Here is a 19568-nt window from a genome sequence, read left to right as displayed (position 1 = left end):
TCCCCACAACAGACACCCTGTGAGGGAGGGGAGGCTGAGAGAGCCCTGAGATTACTGAAGAGGAAGAAGAAGAAGAGTTGGTTTTTATATGCCGCTTTTCTCTCCCCGAAGGAGTCTCAAAGCGGCTTCCAATCGCCTTCCTTTTCCTCTCCCCACAACAGACACCCTGTCAGGGAGGGGAGGCTGGGAGAGCCCTGATATTACTGAAGAACAAGGAGCAGAAGGAGCCACATTGATGGAGTGAGTGTGAAAATAATTCTCGGAGAGATTGAGGCTGACCAGTGTAGCCTTTATTAAATATGCATAGAATCGTAGAATTGTAGAATCATAGAGCTGGAAGGGACCTCCAGGGTCATCTAGTCCAACCCCCTGCAATAGACACTCCCAACCCTATCGCTCACCCACTGTCACCTGCCACCCCCTTGAGCCTTCACAGAATCAGCCTCTCCATCAGAATCCAGCCTCTGCTTAAACATTTCCAAAGATGGAGAACCCACCACCTCCCGAGGAAGCCTATTTCACTGAGGAACCGCTCTGACTGTCAGGACCTTCTTCCAGATGTTGAGATGGAATTCCTTTAGAATTAATTTCATCCCATTGGTTCTGGTCTGCCCCTCTGGGGCAAGAGAGAACCACTCTGTTCCATCCTCTACATCAGTGGTCCGCAACCTTTTTCAGGCTGCGGACTGGCGGTGGCAGGGAGGGCGATAGCCTGGCCGCACATGGCGCACATGTGCGGCCGGGTTGCGCATGCGCGTTTGCGCCATGCATGGCCGCACATGCACATTTGCGGCTGCGCGTGGCGCAAACGCGCATGTGCGGCCCAGCGGGGCCCTGCGGAGGCAGGGAGCCGCAGCCCAGTGCCAGGACCTTCGCGGCCCGGTGGTTGGGGACCACCACTCTACATGGCAGCCTTTTAAACACTTGAAGATGGTGATCAGATCCCCTCTCAGTCGCCTCCTCTCCAGGCTAAACAGACCAAGCTCCCCCAACCTTTCCTCCCACGTCTTGGTCTCCAAACCCCTCACCATCTTTGTTGCCCTCCTCTGGACACCAGGCCTCTCTTTTCCTCCAGGTCTGTTGGCAACCTCAGAGGACCCATGGAATATCTTCCTGTTTTGCAACTAGGATTAGGATTTCAAACATTCGACACTCAGCTCTTAATAGATCTCTCCCCGAGCAGCTTCCCGCAGCAATTAAAATGATACAAATGAAGAATTGATTTAAACACAGGGCCATCCTGATTAATTAGAACCCAGCTGAGATCAAATTAACTGAGCTATAAAAGCTCAGAGCAGACAAGGAAGTTGCCACGAACCATCCAAAAAGACACTGGTTATTTCTTAAAGGCAAAAGCTGGAGCAGGGTAGGGTGGAAAAGAAGTCTTAAAAAAAATAACTTGGCTGTTTATATGCCATTTTTAAAAGGAAGGTGGGCACTTTCTCTTTGAAAGGCCTGTTTCCACTTTTGCCCCCCCCCTCTTTTGTGGCTGGTTGCCAACTCCAGGAGTGTGCCAAAGGTTCTCTACTGCCACCACCTGGTCATAACGCACAGCTGCTAGCTGGGAGGACCAGGAATCCTAGCTTCCCTCTTTACTCCTGAGGTCTTTATCTTTGTGTCTCCCAAAGCCCCAGTATGTGAAGACCATGGGGACAATTTACTCCAGGAGACACCCTCCCAGAGGAGTAGCTGCTTGATTAGCTCCCTCCTCCCCTAACCCTTGGTCTTTCCCATGCACTGACTTGGTGTTTAAGGGATGGGGGAGCTCAATATGGTCAGAAAGCCATGGCCAGCTTCAAATTTACAAGATTTATTAACAGAACAAGGCTCAACAGCACAGCTTAGTTAAGCAAAAGAGGCAAAAGGAATTGGATGAAACGCAATCCTTCTGTCCCTCTGTTAAAACATGCCCCACCTGATGTTAAATTTAGAGTAGGTACCTTTGCTTAAGGAGTTCCCCAGGTTTCTTGGCATGGTCAGCTCACCTGGCAGCCACATGGCCCTAGATGGCACTTCATCTCGTCTCCTTAGAGCAAACTCCTACTTCCATGGTCAGCAGGTAAAAGTGATCCCCTTTCCTGTGGTCAGCGGCAAATATAACTCCCTGTCCCCTCCCACAGGAAGCCCCCTTTCTCCTAGGGAATTTTGGGAACAAAAAATCTCTCTTCACCCCCCATCTATCAATTAACTTCTGAAAGGATGCTTTCAGCAAAGATGGAAAAACCTGTGTCCTTTTAAAGGAGCGAGGGTGTGTGTGTGTGTGTTTCACCACACCTGGTATAGACTTAAGAAGAGCATGTTTTTATACCTGCTTTTCACTACTTGAAGGAGCCTCAAAGCAGCTTACAATTGCCTTTTCTTCCTCTCTTCCTAGGTGAGGCTGAGAGAGCTCTGACAGAACTGCTCTGTGAGAACTGCTCTATCAGGACTGTGAATAGCCCAAGGTCACCCAGTTGGCTGCATGTGGAGGAGGAGCGGGGAGGCATATCGGCTGTAGCTCTTAACCACGACCCCATGCTCATCTCATCAGATCTCAGAAGCTAAGCAGGGTCAATACCTAGATGGGAGACCACCAAGGAAAGTTCTGTAGCGTAAGCCAATGATTAACCATCTCTGCCTTTTAAGTGCCATGAATGCCCCCTGCTGGGGACACAGCGGGTGCCCTGGTGCCACGGGCACCCTGTTAGGGACCCCTGCTTTCGAGGCACGCCCAGCGTAAAAATCGCTTTCTCCTTTGGCACTTATTCAAAGAAACCGCAAGCTGGATTTCCGCAGCACACGGAGGCCGCTCCGAAAGAAATATGAGCGCGGACTGGGATTGAAATGGTTACAAAACCCGGACACTTCCGCACCCTCCGATTAGTATAAAAGAAAGCACAAGGCCACCCCCCTGTGGACACACGTGGGATGCAGATTTATGCGCGGGGTGGAGAACTTGCACGGCTTTTGATCTACAACCTAGGAGATTATGGAATTTTTAAAGTCCCCCCAGAGGGTCCTTCGTTGAATTATTGCTAAATCCAGCCTGCGTATTCCTGACTGCCTGGCTGGGAGCCAGAAATAAATCTCTTCCACGGATCTATAGCTGGTTTGTCATCCGTTCTATTGATCTCAAGCGAAATTACCGTATTTGCCTATTGTCACTTATCAAGGCATTTTAAAGTGTATGGCTGGTTTTCGGTGGGGGTTTATTGGCAAAGGCATTCAATGTCTTTTATACATATGTGTGTTTTATTTATTCGGGGAGGGGGGGTGTTTTTTACATTTATCATCCGCGGCTTCAGGAAGAAGCAGTTCTTAGCTGTGCGTGTTGGGGGAAACATGCACACTGCTGTAGCCACAAAAGAAAAAAAAAGAATCATAGAATCATAGAGTTGGAAGGGGCCCTACAGGCCATCTAGTCCAACCCCCTGCTCAACGCAGGATCAGCCCAAATCCATACCACATTTTTGCAATATTAAGGTTGAGCTGATTTCTAGACAAATGCGTTCCAGTCCAGAAGCATCTTTCAGGTGGAAAAGATTTTGAGAGTCAAAGCTGTCTTCGCAAGACTGGGAACTCCAGTTGGGTGTTGTGGACTCTAGACTGGAGTACTGGGTTTGATTCCCCGCTCCTCCACCTGCAGCCAGCTGGGCAACCTTGGGATAGTCACAGTTCTCTCAAAGCTTATCAGCCCCTCCTACCTCTAGGGGTGTCTGTTGTAGGAAGAAGGAAAGGTGATTGTCTGCCACTTTGAGACACGTGGCCTGCCATGTGAACCTGGGCTAGTCAGTTCCCTCCGAGCTCTCTCAGCCCCGCTTATCTCACAGGGTGCCTGTTGTGGGGAGAGGAAGGGAAGGGGATTGTAAGCCATTTTGAGACACATGAGGCCTGCTGGGTGACCTTGGGCCAGTCACAGTTCTCTCAGAGCTCTCAGCCCCACCCACCTCACAGGGTGTCTGTTGTAGGGAGAGAAAGGAAAGGTGACTGTAAGCCACTTTGAGACACAGGAGGCCTGCTGAATAACCTTGGGACATTCCCAGTTCTCTCAGAGCTCCCAGCCTCACCTGCCTCACAGTGTGCCTGTTGTGGGGAGAGGAAGGGAAGTAGACTGTATGCCACTTTGAGACGCATGAAGCAATCAGTTCTCTCAGAGCTCTCTCAGCCCCACCTACCCCACAGGGTGTCTGTTGTGGGGAGAAGAAGGGAAGGCGATTGTAAGCTGCTTGGAGACTCCCAGCTCTTCTCCTCTTCTCTGCCTACATCTGACAAATTTGTCGCCTCTCAAAAGCTTCCAACCTAGAAATCTTGTTCCTCTCGAACGTCCTCCTGGACTTGAATCGAGCTGTTCTACCACAGACCCACATCAGCGATGCTCTGAAAAGATTTCTCCGCAAATGGAAACACACACGCTTGTTTCACGAGCACCCCTGATCTTGCAGGGGCAGGCAGCTGCAAAACGCCTACGTTCATCTCTCCTGATGCGGACAGGCCACCCCACAAAACACAACACCCTAAAACCTTGGACCGGAATTGGGGCGAAGAAAAGAAGCAACAACATCGGAGTCAAGTATTTATTGATACGATTGAGCATCGGGGTTCTGAATTTGGCTTCCGACTGCGGAATCTCTTACGGCCGGGAGCTATTCCAATGCTTTTAAAACGTTCGTAGATCAAGACATCTCCCCAACACCCCCAAAATCTGCATTCAAACCCTGTCACAGGGAGTTTCATTGGCTCAAGAGCGAGTGACGACATATAAACTGGTGGGCGGAACCAGCGGATCCTGGGTCACGGGCCATGACCCTTGGCGTTCCTTGACCCATTTTATGCCTAAACGGTTATGTTGGAGAAAGGGGGGGGGGAAGACTTAAGAAGTCAACAAAATTCTGGGGGGACAAGAGGCGAAGAAAATTATGGCATGATACTCAAGCCTCGGTTGGTGCCTTACCTTGAAAGAAGTTGGCAACAACAAAAAGATTTAAGACATTTTGGTACCCAGAAACCAGGGTAATCTCGACCCCTCCCCTCCTCCCCTCCCCTTTTGTTGTTATGGCTTATTTCTCCTGGGCATGTTTCCCCACTCCCCCGCCCTCCATGAAATGTCAGACACTTGATCAGATCATGGCCAACATTGTTTGCTCAGACTGGGTTTGGGTCTCCCAGGAACCCTGTCACCTGGTCCTTTCAACTGGAGATGCCGGGGATTGAACCTGGGACCTTCTGCATGCCAGGCAGGGGCTCTGCCACTGAGCTATGGCCAGAAAACGAGGAAAACCTCAATGCCTAAAGGGGCTTAAGCACAGGTGGAACTGCAGGTTTTGTTGGAAGACTAATGACACCTTCAAGATTCATTGTGAAATACAGAAGGATCCTGTAAGGATCTCCTCAATTGTTAGGAGAGACCCACTGTCCCATCCTGTTTGATTTAGTTTGGCTTCCTTGCTGGGCCATCCCAAGCACGCAGGCAGAATGGGCTAGAAAGGGAGGCCAGCTCTCTTTTGGCAGAAAGACATCAGCAGAGCTGAAAAAAGTTGGCCAAAAACCTGGCTTACAGTCCAGTCCTTAAAGAGTTAGACCCCTCTAAAGGCCTTGGACCATTCTCCTTTTCTTCACTTGTTTCTTCATGGTTTCTTTCCTGTTCTGCACATCTTTAGTTCCCCCTAGTGGTTGATTCAATATTACACCGCTTTATGTCTGGCATAAAAACCTGCAGTTTAGATTTGCGGAGAGACACGATAGAACAGGCATGGCCAAACTGGCTCTCCAGATGTCCGTGGACTACAATGACCAAGGCTGGCAGGGGCTCATGGTCACTGAAGTCCATGGACATCTAGAGAGCCACAGTCTGGCCACCCCTGTGCTAAACATAGATCGGTGTAATATCAAATCGACACGAGATAGACCAAAATGTGCAGAACAGAAAGAGGAAAATATATTTAAAAAAAAACAAACAATCACCAAGAAATAGGAATTTGCAAGCAAGGAACGTGAGAATTTTGTGCGTGTTTCAAATTTCCTTAACCATTCTCATTTTGCACAACTGGTTCTAGTTCTGCCAGGCCTGGGGAAAGGTGATTTGTGGTCCTCCGAGCTTCCTCGGATCCGGAAGCTGCTTCCTTCTGCCATTCCACTGGGTCCTGTGATTTCGGAAAGCGCCGATCCCCTAATTTCAAGCATATTGTCACAAGAATAAAGGAATGGAGACCCGTTCGTTAAAAACATACATACAGCTGATGTGAAATGATTTTGGCACCCAGAACAACAGTCTGTGCTTTCCCTCCCTGCTGCACGACTCTGGGTTGGGAAATCTGGAGATTTGGGGAAGGGTGGAGCATAGAGAAGGCTTGGGGAAAGGTGAGACCTCTGTAAGGCATAATACCATAGAGTCCTCCCCCGCGCTAAAGCAGCCATTTTCTCCAGGGGAACTGATCTCTATAGTCCGGAGAACTCTTGGAATTCCAGATCTCCAGGCCCTACCAGGAGGCTGGCAACCCCAGACTCCAGACTCGTACATAGGCACCTGCTCAACTCATCACAGATCCGGGAGTCCGAGCCAAATTAGCGTGTGGCAGATTTTGGCTACCAAGGCCTGGAATCAAACGGTCTGTCCCAGAAAACGCAGGGGGCACTTAGATACGACTTCTGGCATCCACGCTAACCACACGGACAGGGGGACATGCCAGTTAAGAACGAGCCCTTCAGAGAAATTGGCAATATTTTTCCCTGGGTTGGGGTGAATGCTCCGAACCCATGCGTGTGCGCCTGAGAGATGCATCTCTCTGTGTAAACATACAGCCTCGCGGGGCGACCCTGCGGCTGACGCCACCCCCCAAAAGAGCAAGCCTGGTGCGAGGCCGTCTGGCTCCGTACAAGCTGCACAAACCACACCTTGTCTGCGGTCAAGAAAAAGAGCGTTTTGGCTTCTGGAAAAGGCACCTGTTTAGAAAGACGAAGAACGATTCCTTTAAAAAAAATACCTTTGAAAACAAAAGAACTGGTCCCCCTTTGAAAACTGAACGCATGCACGGTCCGTATACATCTGCGGGCATATATATAGGTACGTATATACTGCGTCTTGCAAGGATCTATACATTTACGTATGGCCCAGGAGGGGAAGTCCTTGAGTCATTCAGACATTGGTGAGGGAGTTGCTGGTCAGGAGATGAACCTTCAGGGACCCGGGGAGTTCGGTGGGTCGCTTGCTCCCTTTGTCCTGCAGGCCGAGGACGTGGACCGACTGAAGGTCGTTGGGGTCGCCCGGAAGGGTCACCTGGCCCAAAAACTCATCGCTGATAAGGTTGTGGTTCCAGACCTGAAGGAGGAGAAAGGATTTAGACCAGGGAAATAGAGCTGGAGGATAATTTTGAGGACAAAGGCTGGAATCACATGTTTGAACCAGCTTCTTCCAAATCAATTTCTGGGGAACTGGCTGGCCCCTGGGTGAGACGGGAGGCTGGACTGGAGGGACCCTCCCTGGTCTGACCCAGCAGGGCTCTTCTGAGGGTCTTCTCAGGGGAAGGCCTCGGCCTCCCTGCCCTGTGGCTGGCCCTGCAGAGGAACTGGCTGGCCCCTGGGTGAGACGGGAGGCTGGACTGGAGGGACCCTCCCTGGTCTCACCCAGCAGGGCTCTTCTGAGGGTCTTCTCAGGGGAAGGCCTCGGCCTCCCTGCCCTGTGGCTGGCCCTGCAGAGGAACTGGCTGGCCCCTGGGTTAGACGGGAGGCTGGACTGGAGGGACCCTCCCTGGCCTGACCCAGCAGGGCTCTTCTGAGGGTCTTCTCAGGGGAAGGCCTCGGCCTCTCTGCCCTGTGGCTGGCCCTGCAGAGGAACTGGCTGGCCCCTGGGTTAGACGGGAGGCTGGACTGGAGGGACCCTCCCTGGCCTGACCCAGCAGGGCTCTTCTGAGGGTCTTCTCAGGGGAAGGCCTCGGCCTCTCTGCCCTGTGGCTGGCCCTGCAGGGGAACTGGCTGGCCCCTGGGTGAGACGGGAGGCTGGACTGGAGGGACCCTCCCTGGCCTGACCCAGCAGGGGTCTTCTTCTCACATCTATTGATCTTACATCTAGTGGTCTTAAAATATATAGCTCTGGTAAGGATGGCACTAGATAGGAATATATTCTTAAACAGCTAAATGCTGTCACCAATATAAGATCTGATGGCTTTTTCTCTAAAACCAGGCAAAGAGAGAGATGATAAATAGATGGATGGACGGACGGACGGACGGACAGACAGATAAAGCTGCCATGCAGCACAGGGACTTCCACTGTATGGCTGAAGGTCATTTGGGTCAGCCATTTTGTGCTTGGCTCCGCCTACTATGGCAGCCATTTTGTGCTGTGCTCACCAGGCTGTGTCACAATTCCTAAAAGGGTGGCGACCCCTGGATAGAGAGCAAACAAGCATGTTTCATATCTTGTAATTTTATGCCAGCCTGTGATTATCACTTGCTTTTGGGTCTGCTAAGGGTACCGTTTACACTCCTGTCGCCTTGCCCATCCCAAGGAAGGCCATACCTGAATGAGAATCGGCTGCCCCAGCTTCTTGCGGTAAAAAAGGCCTTTCACATCAAACTCGGGCGTGTGGGTATTCTTCACCACTGGTGAACGGACCTTCTCTCCTTCACACTTAATGATCACGTAGGGATCCACTCCTGAGGAAAACAAAATGGCCGCTGTTGTGCTGAGGAGAGACATGGTCACCCTCATCTGCACAAACGTTGCCTGAACTCTTATAGGTTATCTCGTGATATTATTTCTTTAACTATTTATGGGGCAGTGATGCTTTGTTTTCATGGTTCCTGGAGGGGGACAGTGGGAGGGCTTCTGGAGTTCTGGCCCTGCTGGTGGACCTCCGGATGGCCCCTGGGTTTGGCCACTGTGTGACACAGAGCGTTGGACTGGATGGGCCACTGGCCTGATCCAACATGGCTTCACTTATGTTCTTATGTCTGGGGCAGTGTTGCTCTGTCTCCTTGGTGCTTGGGGGGCCACAGTGGGAGGGCTTCTGGAATTCTGGCCCTGCTGGTGGACCTCCTGATGGCCCCTGGGTTTTGACTAATGTGTGACACAGAGCCTTGGACTGGATGGGCCACTGGCCTGATCCTACATGGCTTCTCTTAGTTCTTATGTATAGGGTGCTCTGCATTCTCTGTGCTTGGGGGGCAAGAGTGGGAGAGCTTCTGGAGTTCTGGCCCCACAGAGCAGTGGACTGGATGGGCCACCTGGCTGAGCCCACAGGGCTTCTCTCATTTTCTTTTACGGCCCCCCCCCCCCAAATCCACCTCTTCCACAATAGACTCGGATCCCAACCCTTCTCACCCCCAAATTCTGGTTTTCACTGTTTGAGCAACGTGCTGTGATTCTTTTGAGTTGATTTAGACATTAAAATGCAATTTTATAATGTATTGGCTGCCTTTCTGGACCCTTGTAAGGGCAGAAAGACGGGACATACATTTTGAAAATGACTCCACGGCCTTCTCTTGCAGCGTAGGGGTCCTCTGCTATCAGAGAAGACTAGGGGAGGTGGGGGGGGGGGCATTTTAAGGGCCCGCCAGGCAGCTGATTGTGTCACATCAGCTGCTTGGTGTGCCTTTTAAATGCCCCTCCCTGCCTTCTCTTGTAGCAGAGAGCGTGCCCTTACACCTTCTTTAAACTGGCGAATCACAATTTCGGCTACCTCTGATTTGCTTGGTTTAAATCGCAGGGATGGCTAATTCAGCTTGGATAGATCTGAAAAGTACAGAATCATCATTGATTGAGGTACTTTTGGGCTTCTCTGAACTGAATCGCCAATCTTTTTTTGTAACCACCGAGGAAGGCTGTAGAAGCCGAAATATATCTGGTTTCATGTGGTTCTTAAGACATATTCATCCGTCTGCCAGAAAAACTCCCAAATAGTACAGTCTGACATCCAGGCCCCTAACGTTTTAAATTTTATATATGCACACTGCATAATAAACATTATATTTGGTATTTTATTTTGTCATAGCTTGACCCTTTTGACAAAACTGGAAGACTCTGGGCTGAGCTTGTTTTTCCACTGCTGTTTGCAAACAAAAATACGGAACCAAAATTGCGTGCACTAGCAAGGCAAGCCTCTTTGGGGACTGCAGCTGGCTGTTTGAACTTTCAGGAAAGGACTAGCTTCAAATGCAAGAGGATTTGGTACCGTCTTGAGAGCTCTGTTTCTTCAGTCCAGTAGCTGAGACAACGTGGACCTGCGAGACCAGCTGTGGGTAGCCGCACATTCCGCTCCAGCAGGTGTGAGGGGGCTCGTCCAGGGTCAGCTCTCTGGAAAGGGGTAAACAAGCAAGGGGCATGAGGAACTGAAGCTGCAGAATTCCGGGCATCCTGATTATCGGAGCCCCAACACATCTACCAAGCCCCAGGATACAGCCAGATAAAAGTGCCAGCAAGAGGGCCCAGAGCAATCGCTGGGACAGACTTTTCAAGAGAGGAGAAACGAGGTATTCCAGACTAAGCTCCCCATCAAAAGGGCAAGGAAAAGATGCAATAAATCGAGCATCTTAGAGCTGCAAGAGGCGGAACTTCTGTGAAGGCGAATGGGGGTCCAAATTCCAGGGGTCCACATGGATGAGATTTTCTGAATGTCTAGCTTTCATCACAAAAAAAATGTTGCTCGCCGTTTTCATTGTGGAGGTATGCCTTTCCCCTCGTATCTCCACAATGAAAAGGCTCAGAGACTTTTAAAACAAAGAAAAGAAAAGAAAGCTGGGGAATCAGAGCACCCAGCCTATGTATCTGTCATAAAACTGGTCCAGAATTCAGCAGCCCGGGTCATTTCTGGGACTCAGTAGAGAGCCCATATTACACCAGTGCTCTCCAACCTACTCTAATTTAAGGCTTTGACTATCTATCTACCTTTTGTATTTTCTACCTTTTGTATTCTCTATATTTTAAGATGTTTTAATTCCTGGTTTTAATGGATGTTTCTTATGCTGGTCTATGACCGTAATAAAACTGTATGTATGTATGTATGTAAGGCTTTGACTCTTCCATTCAAAGCTGGCCTAAACATTCTGGGACCTTTGCATCTATGGGATCGTGGCCTTTTGTGCTTCTTCCAACATACCCAAACCCCAAAGAGAACTACGCTTGTTCAGGGTCCCCAGCATGAAAGGCCACATCCAGGGACAGGGCCTTTTTGGTCCTGGCCACGGCCTGATGGAATGCTCTCCTTGGTGGGATAAATGCCCTCCAACAGTTCCAGAGGGCTTGTTCTGCCAGGTCTACGGTTGGGGCCAGGAAATTAACATCTGTCCCAGAACCTTATTCACAAAATATTAAGCCAGCCTCCTTTCTGTAATTTTTTTAAGGATGGGATTTTTAAGGATTACATTTTAAACCTAAGCTTATATAGTAACTATTTGGATCATGTAAATTAAATTACTGCATATTTTATATAGTTGTCACACACCCGGGAAGGGCAGGCTACAAAAATAAATATTGTTATTATTTTATCAGTTCAATAAAGTCCCAGAACACTCCTCTCTCCGACTTATCGGCAACCATGTCTTCTTTCCCAGGTCCAAAAGTGGGTTTCTGGAAGACTTAAAAAAGAATGAGTGTGATTTGGGGAAGATGAAGGCCATACTGAAGCAGGCTTAAAGGCCTACACCCTGAGCCCCACAATCTGAGTGCGTGTGCATGGGCCAAGCATTTCCTCCTGCCCGCTTCCTACTCTTTCTACCACAAAGTTTCCAGAGATTCCTAGAGTTACCTGTCATCATTTCTGTTCTAGGAATGGTCAGAAACTCTATAGTTTTACCATAGAGTTCCCAGTGATTCCTAGAGCTACCCTTTGCCACTTCTTGTCTTCTACACAGCGTTTATAATGAGAGGTGCGTTATAATGCCACAGGGGTGTGGCCCAAAGCGAGAGAGGCACCCCCGAGTGGGAAGGCGGAAAGGAGAGGGGGAGGCGCGGTGAGACAGCCCCCTCCCCTTACTGGCAGTCGGAAGGCACATCTGTGAACACCCTGAGAAGGAACTCGCCCACGTGGCCGGGGTCGAAGGTCGTGGGGATGATGACGTAGCGGCCTTCTTTCAGGTCCGTCCTCAGGAAGACGCTGCGGGAGTTGATGTAGATGGAACTGGCCACCTTCTGCTGCAAGGTGTGCATTCGGAAGGTCCGATTCAGCTCCACCTGCGGGGAAGCAAGAGCTGCTGAAAACAGGGGATCGTGGCCTTTTGTGTGCATCTCTTTTCCAAATCTATTTTCTGGGATCTTGGGCTTCAAGATCACTGCAGATGGGGACAGCAGCAAAGAAATTAAAAGACGCTTGCTCCTGGGGAGGAAAGCTATGGCAAATCTAGACAGCATCCTAAAAAGCAGAGACATCACCCTGCCAACAAAAGTGCGTTTAGTCAAGGCTATGGTATTCCCAGTTGCAATGTATGGCTGCGAAGGTTGGACCATAAGGAAGGCCGAGCGTCAAAGAATTGAGGCTTTTGAACTCTGGTGCTGGAGAAGACTCTTGCGAGTCCCTTGGACTGCAAGGCGAACAAACCGGTCAGTCCTAGAGGAGATCAGCCCGGACTGCTCCTTAGAAGGCCAGATCCTGAAGATGAAACTCAAATACTCTGGCCACCTCGTGAGAAGGAAGGACTCCCTGGAGAAGAGCCTAATGCTGGGAGCGATCGAGGGCAAAAGAAGAAGGGGACGACAGAGAATGAGGTGGCTGGATGGAGTCACTGAAGCAGTAGGTGCAAACTTAAATGGACTCCGGGGAACGGTAGAGGACAGGAAGGTGTCGCGATGGGTCGGACACGACTTCTCACCTAACAACAACAACTTTTCTAAATTCCACGCGAACACAGGAAGCCGCCTTAAGACCTTGGGTCCCTCAAGGTCAGCCCTGCCTACCCAGACTGCCACATCACCTCCTTGCCTGGTCCTCTTCACTGGAGATGCCAGAGATTGAACCCGGGACCTTCAGCACGCTAAGCAGAAGCTTTACCACTGAGTCAGGGCCCTTTTCCAATGTCTTTTGCTGAATCAGACCACCGGACCATCAAATTCAGTAGTGCCTGCTCAGCAGAAAACAGCTCCCCCCGAGTCTCAGGTAGAGGTCATTCACACTACATGTTATCTGTTCTTTTTAACTGGAGGTGCCGGGGATTGAACCTGCGACCTTAACTCCAGTCCCGTTTAGTTCTGGATGTTATTCGGTTGCCATCTTCCACCAGCAAGCAACGACCTCTTTCTTTCATTTGGCGTTTCCTCAGTGAGCTCTTCTTTCTGAACGATATTCGAATTATTACATGTCTTTGTATGTGTTTTAGCTCTGTGTTTGTATTGTTTTTTAAAAAAAATATTGTTAGTCATTTTATTTGTCACCTGCCCTTCCTCTCCAAAACGATATGGAGAAAATCTCCTGACCAAAACAAAAGCCAAGAACCTAAAAAGGTCAAAATAAGGGAGAAAAACTTGATTCATAAATAACAGTAGTATATTTTAAAAATTGTCTAACCTACAGAGGCTTAGGTTTGTTAAAAAGCGAAGGCTTCTAGCGTAGCCTCAATAAGAAGAAGAAGAAGAAGAAGAAGAAGAGTTGGTTCTTATATGCCGCTTTTCTCTACCCGAAGGAGTCTCTAAGCGGCTTACAGTCGCCTTCCCATTCCTCTCCCCACAATAAGACACCCTGTGGGGTGGGTGAGGCTGAGAGATCCCTGATATCACTGCCCGGTCAGAACAGCTTTATCAGTGCCATGGCGAGCCCAAGGTCACCAATCTGGTTGCATGTGGGGGAGTGCAAAATCGAACCTGGCATGCCAGATTAGAAGTCCGCACTCCTAACCACTACACCAAACTGGCTACCACAATTCTTGTATTTCTGGCGTGGTATGTATGCCGGCTTTATTTAGTGCTTGACCTTTGATAAAGGTGGTAATGCTGAAATGCATCTGGTCAGTGTATGCACTGATTTTATTGAGGCTATGCTATAAGCCTTGGGTTTTTAATTGGATTAATAAACACTGGTACTATATTTTTAAAACCGTGTTCTACCCTAATCAGGCTTAAGTTCATTTCCCTTATTTTGATCTGTTTAGGTTCTTAACCTACCCTTTCGCTTCAGACTCAGCGCAGTACATCATAATAAAATGTACAAAAAAAAAAATCGCAGAATCGCAGAATCATAGAGTTGGAAGGGGCCATACAGGCCATCTAGTCCAACCCCCTGCTCAACGCAGGATCAGCCCAAATATATATGTTGTTGTTAGGTGCGAAGTCGTGTCCGACCCATCGCGACCCCATGGACCATGATCCTCCAGGCCTTCCTGTCCTCTATCATTCCCTGTCCATTTAAGTTCGCACAAATATATATAAATGCATTAGACAATAAAGAATTAAATTGAACACATCTAAAAACAGTTCTGTCCTGAATTGCCTATTTGATGGGAGGGGGGTGGAAAAGTCTTAGAAGACCCAAACGGAGGGCAGGTACGTTCAATGATGTTTTAATGATGTCGGAGAACGGAGGGGTTGGTTTAACGGTTTTAAAATGTGTTTTTAATTCTGTACGTTTCGTTAGCCTTCTTGGTGACCCTCTTGAGGGTGGAAAGGCGGGATACAAATCGGCTAGAGTAAAAAATAAATGAGATAAGACTCAGAATATATTTTTTCCCCTCAAAAGGATGTGAGAAGCTACATCCCTGAAGTCCTTCATTTCCTTGTTAATTTGGACCTTGAGATGCTAGAAACCAAAACCAGGATCTTCTTCAGATGCTCCAAAACTGAGTTGTGGCTGGATGCAAGAAGGGGAGTCAGCGTTGTGGGACCAATGTTCAAATCTCTACAGCGCCATTGCTTATCAGGTGACTGTAGGCTAAGCAGGACCTAGCCTACCTAACAGGGTTGTTGTGAGAAGGTATAATCCCCAAGTAAGGTGCAAAAAGGATGGGATGGGAAAATCTTCTTTGTTTAAAATGTTTCTGTTCCGCTGCCTCGAGATGGCTGGGCCCAGAGGGGTGGTCATAGAAATCTAATAACCTCGGCTTGGTGGGGAGTCCAGCGGAATTATTTATTTGATTTATAAACGCTAATGCACGGGGGAAAAGGAAAACTAGTTTTGCAGTGTGCAAATACAGCTATCAGAACTGCTACACAAAGGCAACCGCACCTCTGAAATGAATAAACAGGTGGGTGGTCCGTAAAGAGAGACGCCGCTTACCTTGAAGATGTCAAACCCGATTGCTAAATTCTCCCCTTTGCCCTCCTTCCGGCTGGTCCGCTTGGGCTTCTGCTGGATGCTGAGCAACACTTCGTCCTCGGTTTTCTTCACATCGAAAACGTACTGGAGGAAAGGAATCACGAAAGATATGGGGCGGCGTTGGCTTTACGCCTCAGCTGCACTCCCTGACTGTTTCCGCACTAGGGAGATCGTGCGGGTTTACATTTTTAAAGGGCAGAGTTTTTCCTCCATTTCCACACTGACATTTGCCTCTTCGGGCGCAGACACGACTTGCCCCCTCACCCGCAGCAAAGAAATCTCCAGAAAACCAGATTTCATTTTTTAAAGCGGGGAGTAACGGGTTCGAAGTTGGGGCTGCCAAATGCAGAAACCTGTACTTTTTTTTTTAACAGAAGTCATGATCGTGTTGCAACGCTGTTTCTAAGTTTTAAAAAAGCAGTTGCAGTTTTACACAATAATAATAATAAGGTGGGATGGCTGGGGATGTGGGAAGTGGGGCGCATGACAGTGGTGACATTGTTGATGTCTCTCTATCACTTCTGGGCACAAGCCAGAAATGTGAATGGGTAAGTCTAGGAATTGCCAGAAACTCTATGGTTTTACCATAGAGTGTCCGGAGATTCCTAGAGCTACCTATGTTTAGTTTAGTTTGCTGGATTTCTATGAATATAAAATACACAATTACAACAGGTGGCAGGTTAAAGCCACAAAGATACTACTGTAAAATGTCTGTTGTGGGCGATGAATTCTCCCGGAAATTCAGGATGATTTCGGAATGGATCAGTACATAGATAGATGGACAGATGAGTGGGTGGGTCCATAAATAGGGGGCAGCTCATTCCCAGAAGTGGCCCATGGGGCGCACGACATTGGTGACATTGGTGACATCTCATTTCTGGACACAAGAAGAAGAGCTAGTTTTTATACCACGCTTCACTACCTGAAGGAGACTCATAGTAGATTACTATCCCCTTCCTCTATTCAGAACTGTGAGATAGACGGGGCTGAGAGTTCTGACAGAACTGCTCTGTTAGAACAGCTCTAACAGGACTGTGACTAGCCCAAGCTGGCTGCCTGTGGAGAAGCAGAGAATCAAACTCTTCCAGATTAGAGTCTGCCACTCTTAACCGCTACACCAAGCCAGAAGTGATAATGGGCAAATCTAGGAATTGCCAGAAACTCTATAGTTTTACCATAGAGTTTCCAGCGATTCCAACTGGGGTTTTTGCTCAAACTCCTTTCCCTGCCCTGATATCTCCTCTTTTCTACCTGGAGATGCCGGGGATTGAACCTGGGACCGCATGCACGTGAAGCCTGTGGCCCCTCACTGAGCCATGGACACAGAAAAGAGAGAGGGGAGTTAAGAAAGTATTTCTATAGCCATAAAACGGACATGTGCCTCCCTTGACCTGGCTGGAATTAATGGTCAGGCTTTTGGGGCCACAAAGTTCAGAAAGGCCACAGTTTGTGGTACACAGGAGTGGAGAAGCCCACTCATCCAGCTACACAATTGGAGCTTTGGGATTCCACACAGAAACACACCCCCAACAATTTTGAGGGATCCCTCTATGGAGCTCCTCTCTTAAACCTCTCACCTGGGGGTTCTGCAGGAACGTGTCCCTGTGATTGACGCAGCCCCCGCAGCGGTTCCTCAAGGGGTCCTCGTGCCTCGACCACGCCCCTCGCAAGACCACCTCCTCCCAGGTCTTATGGATGCTCAGGTAGGAGGTGTTTATGAGGCGGCATTTGATGATGTCCGTGAAGTACTTGCAGAAGTCTTCGAAGGTCATCCTACGGTGGGAAAAGGTTCCGGTTTCAGCGAGAAACTAGCTCGGTTTGGCCAAGCGTGGAAGACCCAGAAGCCCCGTGACTCCTCCACTCGTTGGAGCGTGAAATAGCCTACAATTTGGGGCATCTTACATAAGAGCCTATGTGTGAAAACCAGTATCACATCCCCTTGGGGAACGGAAGGGCAAGCAGTGGAATAGGCTGCCTAAGGAGGTGGTGAGCTCCCCCTCACTGGCAGTCTTCAAGCAAAGGTTGGATACACACTTTTCTTGGATGCTTTAGGATGCTTTGGGCTGATCCTGTGTTGAGCAGGGGGTTGGACTAGATGGCCTTTATGGCCCCTTCCCACTTTAGGATTCTAGGAGTCTAGTTCAGCAGTGGGATGGGCTGCCTAAGGAGGTGGGGAGCTCCCCCTCACTGGCAGTCTTCAAGCAAAGGTTGGATACACACTTTTCTTGGATGCTTTAGGATGCTTTGGGCTGATCCTGTGTTGAGCAGGGGGTTGGACTAGATGGCCTTTATGGCCCCTTCCCACTTTAGGATTCTAGGAGTCTAGTTCAGCAGTGGGATGGGCTGCCTAAGGAGGTGGGGAGCTCCCCCTCACTGGCAGTCTTCAAGCAAAGGTTGGATACACACTTTTCTTGGATGCTTTAGGATGCTTAGGGCTGATCCTGCGTTGAGCAGGGGGTTGGACTAGATGGCCTGTGTGGCCCCTTCCAACTCTATGGTTCTATGATTCTATGATTCTATGGTACCTTCCCTGTGGTTTTAAAAGCACGTGGCACATGAACCACAGGACAGTCAGAGTGGTTTCTCGGTGGAGCAGGCTTCCTCGGGAGGTGGTGGGTTCTCCATCTTTGGAGATTTTTAAATAGAGGTTGGAGAGCCACCTGACAGAGAGGCTGATTCTGTGAAGGCTCAAGGGGGTGGCAGGTGACAGTGGGTGAGCAATAGAGATGTGAGTGTCCTGCATAGTGCAGGGGGGTTGGACTAGATGACCCAAGAGGTCCCTTCCAACTCTATGATTCTGTCCCCAAACCAGGGAAATACATTCCAACGTAGCATTTCAAAGCACATTACATTCTATTGTTCATTATATTGCATTCTACTATTCCAAATAAGAAATAAAATGAAGGGGATGTATAGCTCTCCTGGGGGACTGGCGAAACAAGTATTTTCTTTATTACATTTCGATTTGCACAGTGTGCTTACCAAAATTCACCGTCGTCCTGCACGGTCATTCCCAGCTTCTCTCGCTCCCCATTGCTTACTTTCTGCCACTCTTCAGAACTGTAGGCAAGGACAGAAAGAAATGTCAGCGAACGCTGGGTTAGAAACAACTGCCAACTTTCCTGCCTGCTGCTGCTCAGAATTTAGTGTGGGCCCTTATATTAATTCCAAGGAAAAACCTGGAAGTGGCATTGGGTAGCTCTAGGAATCAGCAGAAACTCTCTGGCTTTACCATAGAGTTTCCAGCAATTCCTAGAGCTTCCTACGGTCACTTCCGGGTTTCGCCACAAATGATATCATGGTGCAAGGGACACTGTGCATAATATTCCCCCAGAAATGCTAGTTTCCTAAGTGGAGGGATGTTTTTATAAAAGGTATGAAGGAAATTCAACTGTGCAACCCTTCTGCCCTCAGGTGGGAAAAGGTGTGCAGGCAACGTGGACAGAGCAAAATGGCTTCCATTGATCCTCCACTTCAGTGGTCAGCTCTTCCTAGCCCTTACTCACGTGTCGCTCCAGGGGCCGTTCCATTCTCTCTCCCCCCACGGGTTCCGCAGCCGGATCATGTCCAGCTTTTCGGACTTGAAGAAGGACAGGAGACCGTGGCCAAGGCGAACTTTCCTCACGTCGGTGACGGCGTAGGCGTGGCCTTTGACTAGGCCGCAATCCAGGCGAGCTTCCATGTCGGCGGCTGAGGTGGCCTGGCCAAGGAAACAAAATGGCGGAATCAGCGGTTAGGAGGGAAAGAAGCAAAACGTGCTTGGGAACTGCCGTCTGAGGAGAGGGGGGCTTAAGAACGAGTTTGAGGAAGAGGTCCCACGGAAAAGGAAGGCTTTTCACAAAGTTCCCCGTGCCGCTCTGATGGGTAAACCGGAGGGCTGCAGACTGAATTTTCGGAAGGCTAGGTGGATAGGGAACCGTCTAGAAAACCACACCCAAAGAGTGGTTGTCAGTGGTATTTCATCAACATCAGGGTAAATTAACATCAACACGAACATCAGGGTTAATCATGGGTTTTTATCCTTTTATTATGTAAGCCACCTTGAGCCCAGTTGGGAACAGCGGTATACAAATCCAATAAATAAATAAATAAATTTTGTATCCGTGATCTGGATGAGGGGGTAGGGCGGTGGTTCTCAACCTGTGGGCCAGGACCCCTTTGGGGGTCGAACGACCCTTTCACAGGGGTCGCGGGAAGGCAAGCAGCTTGGCCAGGGGTGCCATCCACACAACAGCCTTGCAGGGTAGATCGAGATGCAGCGTTCGTTTGTCTGGAGCAACGGAAAAGAGCGAGATGGGCATGGTGGGACAAGAGGCAGAACTGGACTGAGAAACCCTGGAAAAAAACCCAATTTATAGA

General features: G+C 49.2%; 2 protein-coding genes across 3 annotated transcripts in view; both read right to left on the bottom strand.

Annotated features, from left to right (window-relative positions):
* Positions 1-2058, bottom strand: part of MYO7A (myosin VIIA) — a 125093-nt gene extending 123035 nt beyond the window's left edge. Inside the window, exon 1 of one of the 2 annotated variants that reach the window (XM_077341258.1) lies at positions 1941-2058. The gene's annotated coding sequence lies outside the window, so the exon portion shown is untranslated. The remainder of the gene's footprint in view (positions 1-1940) is intronic. The other variant, XM_077341259.1, reaches the window with a different exon arrangement.
* Positions 2059-4539: 2481 nt separating this feature from the next.
* Positions 4540-19568, bottom strand: part of CAPN5 (calpain 5) — a 79476-nt gene continuing 64447 nt past the window's right edge. The window contains exons 6-13 of the mRNA XM_077341253.1: positions 18716-18909; positions 18192-18269; positions 16787-16982; positions 15171-15293; positions 11946-12142; positions 10146-10267; positions 8492-8628; positions 4540-7294 (exon numbers count right to left, since the gene is read on the bottom strand). Coding sequence (XP_077197368.1) covers positions 7112-7294; positions 8492-8628; positions 10146-10267; positions 11946-12142; positions 15171-15293; positions 16787-16982; positions 18192-18269; positions 18716-18909 — 1230 coding nt within the window. The 3' untranslated portion in view covers positions 4540-7111. The remainder of the gene's footprint in view (positions 7295-8491; positions 8629-10145; positions 10268-11945; positions 12143-15170; positions 15294-16786; positions 16983-18191; positions 18270-18715; positions 18910-19568) is intronic.

The sequence above is a fragment of the Paroedura picta genome, chromosome 6, assembly GCF_049243985.1.
Source record: "Paroedura picta isolate Pp20150507F chromosome 6, Ppicta_v3.0, whole genome shotgun sequence".
Lineage (NCBI taxonomy): Eukaryota > Metazoa > Chordata > Lepidosauria > Squamata > Gekkonidae > Paroedura > Paroedura picta.
This window is presented reverse-complemented; position numbering and strand designations above follow the sequence as displayed.